The sequence below is a fragment of the Pelmatolapia mariae genome, linkage group LG13, assembly GCF_036321145.2.
Source record: "Pelmatolapia mariae isolate MD_Pm_ZW linkage group LG13, Pm_UMD_F_2, whole genome shotgun sequence".
In the NCBI taxonomy this organism is placed as follows: Eukaryota; Metazoa; Chordata; class Actinopteri; order Cichliformes; family Cichlidae; genus Pelmatolapia; species Pelmatolapia mariae.
Genome location: NC_086238.1, coordinates 10,350,845 through 10,360,850, shown reverse-complemented (window position 1 = coordinate 10,360,850; position 10,006 = coordinate 10,350,845). Strand labels below are relative to the sequence as shown.

Sequence of the window (10,006 nt, the reverse complement as noted above, 5' to 3'; positions counted from 1 at the left end):
CTACAGATTCCTCAAACCCCCCAAAACAGGCTTAATGTTCTCGACGGCTTTCATGTCCTGTATCCATCAGTTATTGTGACACGTGTGTCATGCTGTGTCCATTGTTATGGCCTAGCCTCTCTGCTGTGTGAGACAAATCATCAATCATGTAACATCCAGTGAGATGCAACTGTCTGCCTGAATTCCACAATATTACTGCAGAGACAAAGAAGCCACGACATCTCATACAAGAGACTCATTAATGGACTTTAACGCCTGCCGCCCTGCTTATTCCCCAATCACATTATGACATGTTAATGTACTCAAAGGATGAAAGCAAATAAACGAGCAACGGCATGGCATTTGTTTGGGGCTGCACGAAGGAAATAAGAAGGATACTGCAGGCGTATAATGACCCCTAGTGGAAGAACTCCGCACGCACATCTGCGTGCGCACTGTCACAACCACACCCCTAAAAAAACAAAACAAAAAAAGGTAATGGTTTTTAGCATGAAAAATACAAAATATGTCTCTAGGAATCTAAAGGTTGTTCATATATTTGCTCTCTGATCACTCAAAAAAACATAGCTGTTGCAATCTTAGGATTAAGTAGAAGAACAATGACGGGTGCAGTGCTGTAACTGTCCGACAGATGGCAAAGTCTGCCCAGTTCATACCGTGACACGGGCCTTATCCCTAAACTAGGCCTCTCCAACTCATTGTCTTCTTCAAACCCATCATAGAGTAAGCACTAAATTAAAACCCATAGCATAAAATAACAGAAATAAGCCATTTAATTTATATTGTTCCAGCCACATTTGAGCCACTTATTTAGTGAGTCTACCTCAACATCTCTACGATACTGCGTGATAAAATACGTCTGTACAGCCACTGTCAGGCTTTAGGGCATTGTTCAGTAGCAGTGTAGACCTGTTTGGCAGGCAGCACACTCCCTGTAGCTGGATTTGGTCTAAATCTGCCGGTGACTGTTCCAACTGTGCGCTTAACTGCTTTCTGGTGACTTGAATGATGAGCTCTGGAGCAGACAAAGAGAGTGTATGTGCACGAGAGAGAGAGAAAGAGAGAGAGAGAGAGAGGGCGAGAGATCCCATCATCCTTCCTGGTGGGAGGTTTGAGATGAGCTGCGCAGACCCGTCCGCTACCGACGCATCTTCCTGGCCTGCCCCCCTCTCTCGCTCTCTCTCTCCCTCCCTCCCTCCCGCTCGCTCCCTCTCTCAGTCTCTCTCTTTCCTCCTTTTCTGTCTGCCACTAGCCTACCTGAAGGGAAGTGTACAAAGCCGATAAGAAAATCTGGCGTGCCGGCGGGGCCCTGTGTGCGCTATGCTGCGGTAAAAGGGCCGCTATTTGCGGTGTTCACAGGGGATGTAGAGAAGAACAGAGGCGCCGCTCTCCCTCACGGACCGCGCCGTGTCTGCTTTTGCTCTGCCCAGCCCGCCGCATCGCTGAGCGGCCTATGAAGCACACAAGATGTCGACCAGAACGCCATTGCCCACAGTGAACGAGCGTGACACCGAGAACGTAAGTGCAGCTGTCCGGAGACACCTGAGCAATACCGGGCGTGGGGACGGAGTGGTAACGAGCCGGGGATGTGGTTATTTTGCGCACTGGCCGGTGCAGGTTAATGGCAGCTCTTCGTGAGGCTACAGTGTTGCAGAGTGACTCGACCAATGAGCACAGCAGCTTTTTTTTTCACCCCCCCCCCCCTGATGGGAATGAAAGCATGGAGCGTAGAAATAGCTTAGAATAAAAGTGCGGCCCGACTGTGACTGCCTCGCTCTCTCTGCACAATAAGGCTAGCCTGAACAACGCACTGCGTCAGTATTATGCCGCTTTTAATGGCACAAGCGAGGCTTGAATGTTAACACTGAGAATGAGAACGCTGTCTGTGTGGCCTGTGAGAAAATGGTGTTGCTCCACTCGTGCAGCTGGGGGGTATTTTCTAGTCCACGACGTCAATATATAGGGAGGGTGTGTGTGTGTGTGTGTGTGTGTGAGAGAGAGAGAGGGGGGATGTTGCCCTACTTTTCAATTGCAAGGCTCGGTTGCATCGCAATGTGACATCCATCACCTATCGGGCCCTGCTGTAGGAGCACGCTCGGTGCTGCTGAGGAGGAGGCAGCGTGTTGTTGTTCAGCGAACCAACACGCAGACAACAGGGCGAAGAACGACAGGAGATTTCTCATGCGCCGTGTGGAGGAATGTTTATGAACGACCACCCACTCCCAATTATGGCGCGCACATCCACAATAATGTAGCTCTTCAGAGATCACACACACAGAGGGCTGCTCTTCTGTGTGTGTGTGAGTGTGCTGACAGGCTGTGACATATCTGGGTTCGTCTGATTTTTTTTTTCCTGGAAACAGAAGCCTCTTTTAAGGCTGCAGGCAGTCTTTTTTTAATGGTTGACCTATTCATAGACTTACAGAGAGGGCTTTTATTTTGCCTCTATATTTCTGAGCACGTGTTTGCCCGGGTTGTCATGTTGAGGTGGTTAAAATTCAAGTGAGAAAATGCATTTCCTCTCCAGCAAAGTTGCATAACTTAACAAACCCTATTGTTAACTTTTACATGACGATATCGGTCCTCTCTCGCTTTCATTGTCCGATACATTACTGAACAATGATCTGCCAGTGTTCAGTAATGCATCAGCTTATAGGAGTGCTAATGTAACTGTCTGTCTAATGCTGCACTCTCAGACACAGACACAGACTTCTGGGTGGCTATTAAAGCACTGCCTCAGCATCACTGGCAGTAGCCAGCCAGCCCAGGCTCCCTCTGTTCGACTCCAGCACCAGCCCCAGGGCCCACTTGCAGCTGAACTGCATTGCATAACAGCTTATTACTCAGAAAGACGAGTGGCTTTAAGTGCAGCAAAACAGAAGTAGCTCTCTTCTGGCTTTCTTCTTCGTGTTCTTCTTTTATTAATGTGTGTGTATGTGCACAGGTGTGTTATGCCTCATGTTTGCCCCCCTGAAGACATCATCTCAGTGTCTGGGATCAATGGATGGACAAGTGAAACAAATTTTGTGCATTAATCAATCACAAGAGCCCAGAGTCATTTGCCTGTCCAAATATTCCACTGCTGATTTAGAGAACCTAAGCCAAGTGTGTGTGTGTGTGTACACAGTTGTGTGGCTGAAGGTCAAACTGGCCTCGTTACAGGTGCCATCTAAAGTTGACTTGAAAGGCACTAGTGTGGCATTTACCCGCTGCAAAAACAACACATGCACATTTCTCTGATCTAAAAGAGGCATTACAAACAAAACCATCTGACTTTGTTGGGATTTAATATAAATTTATGCTGTGAAATGTACACATGCATCATAGCACTCCCTCAGTCAGGCTAGCTGAGGTGTTGCGCACACAGCAGGGTGTAGCGTTTCCCCAGTGAAATGGGAGCAGGGGAGCCCGGGTAACCAGACCAAGGCTTTATTCTCTGGCTGGGTGTGGTGCTCAGGAGCAGAGGATCATGGGATCTCTGACCTGGACTGACATTAGCAGCTGTTGTAGAGGAGAGGACCAGAGGAGACTGCATATAGCCTGTGCCAGCATAGTACTTATAGCAAGCTGTTCCTAATTCACCTTCACATGCTGTATCACAGAGACGCTTGTTATTGGTTTTGACTGTGGAACCAGCAACATTGTCATCACAAAATGTGCCTGTGTATTACACTTTTTTGCAGGTTTTGTCAAAGACACACAGTCTAAAGTTCAGTTTCTTCTGATATTGACTCTTACACTGTGAATGATAGGGTCATTAGGTTAAGGCGTTAAAGCACAGAGATTTTGATTCTCCCCCAAATACTTCTGTATAGATCCTCATTGGGAAGACTAATTTTTATGTATGTGAAACCAACTCTGGAATTGGGGCAAAGTTACTGGTTTAATCTCTTTCAAAGTTCAGCTTCAACAGTACTGCATTGCTTCTGTATGTTCTGCCTGTGTAGCAAAATGATCAGTTTGGAAATGTGCCACAAAACTACTTAAATAATATTGGTGTCTGTGTAAATCAAAGGATGTTGCTGATCTCCACTTTTTTTTCCCTGCAGCACTCTTCGGTGGACGGCTTTGTTGAACCCCAAGCCCCCCCAACAAAGTCCGCAAGTCGTCACAGCCTGCCACGATGCCGCAACTCTTTCACCTCCACAGAGGAGCACCCTCACATTGGCAATTACCGCCTCCTCAAGACCATTGGGAAGGGGAATTTTGCCAAAGTGAAGCTGGCACGACATGTCCTGACTGGACGAGAGGTGCGACAAGTTTTTAATCTTTGCTTTATAACGTTTATACTGTGTGTTTTATTTGTGTTGTATAATATAGTGATGCACTGATCCAATATTTATATGGGATATTGATCAGCAGCAGTGCATTATTTGCTAAAAGGACAGCTAACAGCAAAGGATCAGCAGTTTAAGGTATTTTAAATCTGCTACACCAACAACGCAAACTGTGCTTACTAAGTTGACTGAAAAGCTCAGTCGGTGATTCTTTCTCTGTGAGACTCTGTCCAGTAGGTTTTAGTTCATGCCATCGACTCAGATTTTTGTTATCCACCTGCCTTTTTTCTTTTATGTTGCGGTGCATGAACGGTAAAGGTGAGAACGGAAAAAGGACAAGCTACCACAACAATAAATCACACCAATACGCTAAGCTCCCATGCTAAGATGGAATAAAATGAGTAATAATATTATTAGTTATTTAGCACAAATTGCTACTGCTGGGTCATTTGAGCTGCAGTCTAATCAGGGACACCCAGACTTCCCTCTCTCAGGCCACCTCCTCCAGCTGTTCTGGGGGGGGACACCAAGGTGTTCCCAAGTCAGCCAAAATGTGTAATCTCTCCAGCATGTCCTGACTCTGCACCAGGGAATCCTCCCAGTAGGATATGCCCATCCTGGTCAGAAGCCTGAAGCTCTTCAACCCGCTGCTTTTTTCTCAGAGCAACTGTACTTTGAGTTCCTTCCAAATGACCGAGCTCCTCACCCTGTCTCTAAGGTGAGCCCAGCCACCCTTCATGGAGGAGGCCCATTTCCGGCACTTCTATTCACAGTCTCATTTGTTCCATCACCACCCAGAGCTCGTTCCCACAGGTGAAGGCAGGAACGTAGATCAACGGCTCCACTTTCACATTCAGCTCTCTCTTCACCATGACACACCAGTATAGCGTGCACATCCAAGTGGGCACAGTACCAACACCTGTTAATCTCCCGCTCTGCTCACCCTTATTATTGAACAAGACCCCCCCAAGATACTTAAAATCCTCCACTTTTGGCCAGCAACTCATTCCCAATCTAGAGTGGGCACCCTTTTCTGACTGTGACTCACGGTCTTACACTTGAACTATAACTTGGAACCCAGGGCAAGCTGGAGGTTGTTGTATGACGAACCCAACCTATCTGCAAAATGCAGAAACGAGATCTAGAAGCCACCAAACTCGACCCCCTCTAACACTTTTAAAGTTTGTGCATAAAAAATGTTGAACAAAATCAAAAATTAGGATTAAGGAGTCAGCGTTAGCTCCTGGCACAAACTGTTTGTGCTGATATTAATGTCACAGGGGGTTTGAAGCTCTGCAGTCACTGAGTCAGCAAATCTTTGGTAACTTTTACACACCATGTGCATCAGCACTCAGCAACCAATGCTCTGTAACTTTAAATGAGCGGTTCCTCAACCCCTTGCAATAGTACCACTCTGAGTTAAATGTTGAATATCTTGGAGGTAAGAAGGTTCATGAACTGACTTGTTCCAACAGTGGTATCCTATTACAATATTACGATCAAATTCAGTGAGCTCTTTGGAACAACCCAGTCTTTCATAAATGCTTGTAAAGACACCTGCGGCAATGGGAAAACACCTGAATTCAAAGATTAAGAAACTCTGTGCCCCGGTACTTTTGTCCATATAGCATGTTCATTTATTTGTTACCTTTTGCATTTCAAAGTATTGAAACAATCTATAAGTAGAGCCTGACGATGCCTGGCAGATATCAGAATGATTCCCAGGCTCTTCCTGAGATAGGGGGCTGATATTGGATTGATACTCAGAGTTGGCAGGCATCTGAAGCCAAGATCTGCTTTTTGATATGGGAATTGACAAATTTGCTTCAGTTCATCCTCATATAATACATCTTTCATGTCAACACGACTCTTTCATTGCTGCATGTTAACAATTAAGACTGCAGTTTGTTGTTCTTTCATTATTGGTTACTCTAAGTTCAGAGTCCTATTTAAGAGTGTTCTTGTTTTATTCGACCCATTTAAAACATGAATATATTTAATTCACCCTCACAGGAAACCAACAAAGCCATACTGTACTAAATACTCTGAGTGACCTTTTCATTTATAGTTTCAGTTCTGGTAACAATGCAAGAAGGCTCACTTAAAAGAAAAATATTTCAGCTTCACGGCTGAATTATTTGCATCTTTTTCAAGTTATGCCTCGCCGCATAGAAACCACAATGTGACAAAATGATGGTATCGCTATTTATTTATCAACTCAAAATGATTATACATGAATTAGTTGATAAGGCATTGATCTACTTGCAGTCAGACCCAGTTTTCGGGCGTGTTCTGGCTGTCAGATGAATGAATTATCTCCTGTCATGACAATGTTGTACTTGACCATGTTAGCTTTCCCAGTGAGGACAACCTCTCGCTCCCTTTCACCCACTCACAGTCATACACTGCTGCCTTGTCAGAGTGATAGATGCCCTGCTTTGATGTGTTGTAATTAAAGCTTCTGTTTCTCTAAGGAGAAAACAATGACCTGCGATCTGCTCACTGTCTTTCACTCAGCAGGACCCGCAGGGCTCACTGACAGCCCCGATCCACCTCAGAGGTCCTTCTCATGTCTGTCTTAACCACTTGCATCTTTTAATCCTCTGAGTTTTAAAAAGCATCAGGTCATATTGGTATTGAGTGGCCAGGGAATAAATATTCTCTCAGGTCTAACCGGTAACAGTTTGATCTGTTCTGTGTCCTTTAATGCAAGTGTAAAACAGACACATTGAGTGTGCTACCCGCTGTTTGCCGAGAAGGTCAGGCGCCGCTTTGTGTGCCTGAGAGCCTTTGCTGGCTCATCAGAATGCAAAGACATGGATCAGAGTAAGGGAGAAAACAGGTGGAAAGAACATGACCCACTAAAACTAATGCTATCGTAGCAGGAACCTAGAAAGACGCTTACTGACATAGATTTTCCAGATGTGATAAACAGAGGTTTAACTGTGTAGAAAAACAACAAAAGGTCCTGTGAACCAAAAAGGAGGTTGCACAGACTCACTTCCACGTGACAGAGTGTCCTCTGTCTGCCCAAACGAACACGGACATCAATTCACATGCATGCTGAGCTATGCTAATGGTAACATTTGCCTCTACCATATGCCCCTATGAACTTACTCAGCAGACAACATTATTTGTAAACTTAACTGATCATTTTTTAGTGAAAGTAAGTCATATAATGTCATAATTTTGCAGACTTTTCTATATCAGGGGTATTTAATTAAAATTTAAGGAGGTCCAGTTAAAACTTCCTCAAACAAACATTACAGTCCAGTGCTTTATATTTTTAAGTAGCCTAAAAACGTTCGGTAGTATTTCAACAAAGAAAAAAAAAAAGCTAATTTTTCCAATAAACTGGCGTGCAGTCTAATAATATAATAATGACAGAATGTCATTTTCTAGTTTCATGTAAAATAAGTTTTGAATTCAAATGTCTTCAAATAAAGTGCTCAATTTAAAATGTTAAAAGGTGTAGTTTGACTTTCTTTGCTTCCTTTTCTTTAACCACATTTTACGTGTAAACCCATCTCAGCTTTAACCCTCCGTTTCTTTCTGTGTGCTTCCTGTGTGCATACATTGACTATCACAATGGAAAAGGCCGCACAGATGGAAAAATAACTTTACTGTACGAGAGAGTAAAATAGAAACTGTCCATCAAAATCCGCAGTCCACCTATTGGTGACCTGGAATTGATATATTTTATTATTAGTGGATTATCAGAAACTTTGCTTACATGTGACAAGTTTTATCATACTTATAGTGGCAATATTTGGGGAGACAAATCAGATATAGATTGTATATAAAATATACTTGCAGCTAGTGTTGAACCCTTTCATTTATTGTCCAGGTTTGAAGCCTTGGGTTTGTCGCTTTCTCTGTTGCAGTCTTTGAAAACTGGATGAGAGAGAAGAACTCGTTAGCGAATGTTAGCATTAGCTAGCTTGGTTAACTCATTCTGATAATTGTAATGCGCACTCACAAGGTAGACATGCCTATTTCACAGTAAACAGGACGGTAAGTTACAAAATGACCACATTTTTCTGCAATAAAGAAGATTTGAAACTATCTGTTGAGGCTATAAACTGCTTGATTGAGGCAAAAACTTAAGTGAGAAGCAGGATTGTTTTCTCAGACTCTTGTATACCATAGATTACTTTTTGTACCACGAAGAGTCACCATCTGGCCATTAGGACTGCTTCACAGACCTGGAGGCTACATCCATCAAGTTTAAATATGAGCATGAATGTCATGGTAATTTAATGCTTTTAAGGCATTAGGTTTAGAGTAAATGGTCACTTTCCATTAATTCTGAATTATGTTTACAAATTGTTTTAACGTAAATAACAAATCAATCAAATTATCTGTTAATCTGTTTATCTTTTTCAGTCTATGTTGCAGCTTTCTTGCTGACACATGGAAGGAATTTGACCCTTGTTCTTAGAAGCTCTCAGTATCCTCTTAGTGTCCGCAGAGAGCAAATTTACTTGGAGAGCTAAATATAGAAACGAGGAAAACAAAGCACTGCAAATATGAACATACTCATTAGCACTTATATGGCAAGTATGGTATAAACTGTACTTCTTGTTTTAGAGTGCATAGAAGTGTGAAGAAGCAAATATGCATACAACATTCAGAGCACTTATTTGCATAGATGTGACGCGAAAAAAATTTATGTTGTCGTACATTTCATACATCAAACGCACCCACCAGCCCTGCTCCCTGTATTACAGTCATGCCTTTCTTTTCATCGCATATGACCTTATACAATGCTAAAATACTTCCCTTTAGCACACAGATATCATGATTTTGTGGTTTTGATAAGAGAGCCTAAAGGGAAATCAGAGTGTAGAGGAAACGCGTAAAGCACTCGAGCACACGAGCGATGCAAAGTTTCCCCTTTGTGTCCTCGCTTTCTAAATATTCACACACGATCACAAGTCCTGCATACTGTGAAGAGCATATGGCCCCTGTGTTACGACTGGGCTGAATAATTAACACTGATGCACAGTGCCCTTCTGTCACTGTGAAACTGAATTATTTACCCTCAAATCCATTAGCGTGAACACGCACGCACCCACATGCACACAGAGGCCTTGTGTATGATTTTTATGCCGTCCACTCATTCATCAAATCTCTGTCTGCTAACAAAAATGAAAATATTTGCCCGGCATCGTGTCGAGGAAATTAAATGAATCTCACTGACTCATGCAAAGGGAATAGTGGAAGTTGAAGCAGCAGAGTGACACATGAGGACCGTTCCAACACCTGTAGGCGTACTGTACATCAACAGACACGCAAATACGTGCCTAAACCTGAGCTTCGTCCGTGACAGGAGGAAGCAGAGAGGAAGGGAGTCTGTCTGTGCACCTGCCCACCTAAGAAGGGCTACAAATAGACACCACCTGCATACTGTGTTTTTCTACACATAGTAGGCCTTTCTGCAGTCTTTCACTTTGCTCCATCCTCTCCCTGTTAGACTGTTTCTTGGTGTTATTATCAAGTTTGGCTTCTGGGGTTGTATCAAATTAAATTACAAAACAATTTGTACCATAGGTCTTAGGGAAAGTGGTTTTAGATGAATAACCTGCATTCTCATCACCATGACTCAGCATTTGCTTGCTGGTTTCCCCCCTTACCAGGCTTACCAAGAGACTGCATCCACTGAAGCATGCTTATTAAGCTCTTATAAGGCCAGAGGCACAGTAATGCTTTAGAAAAAACTGTATGTT

General features: G+C 43.4%; 1 protein-coding gene across 5 annotated transcripts in view; it reads left to right on the top strand.

The window, feature by feature from the left end:
- The first annotated feature begins 1,122 nt into the window (after positions 1-1,122).
- The window catches only part of mark1 (MAP/microtubule affinity-regulating kinase 1), a 36,611-nt gene continuing 27,727 nt past the window's right edge, over positions 1,123-10,006 (top strand). For 2 of the 5 annotated variants that reach the window (XM_063492124.1, XM_063492122.1), the window contains exons 1-2: positions 1,124-1,518; positions 4,050-4,250. In XM_063492124.1, the coding sequence (XP_063348194.1) occupies positions 1,468-1,518; positions 4,050-4,250 (252 nt within the window). In that variant the 5' untranslated portion in view covers positions 1,124-1,467. Of the gene's footprint in view, positions 1,519-4,049; positions 4,251-10,006 lie in introns of all 5 variants that reach the window. The other 3 variants (XM_063492123.1, XM_063492125.1, XM_063492126.1) reach the window with 3 other exon arrangements.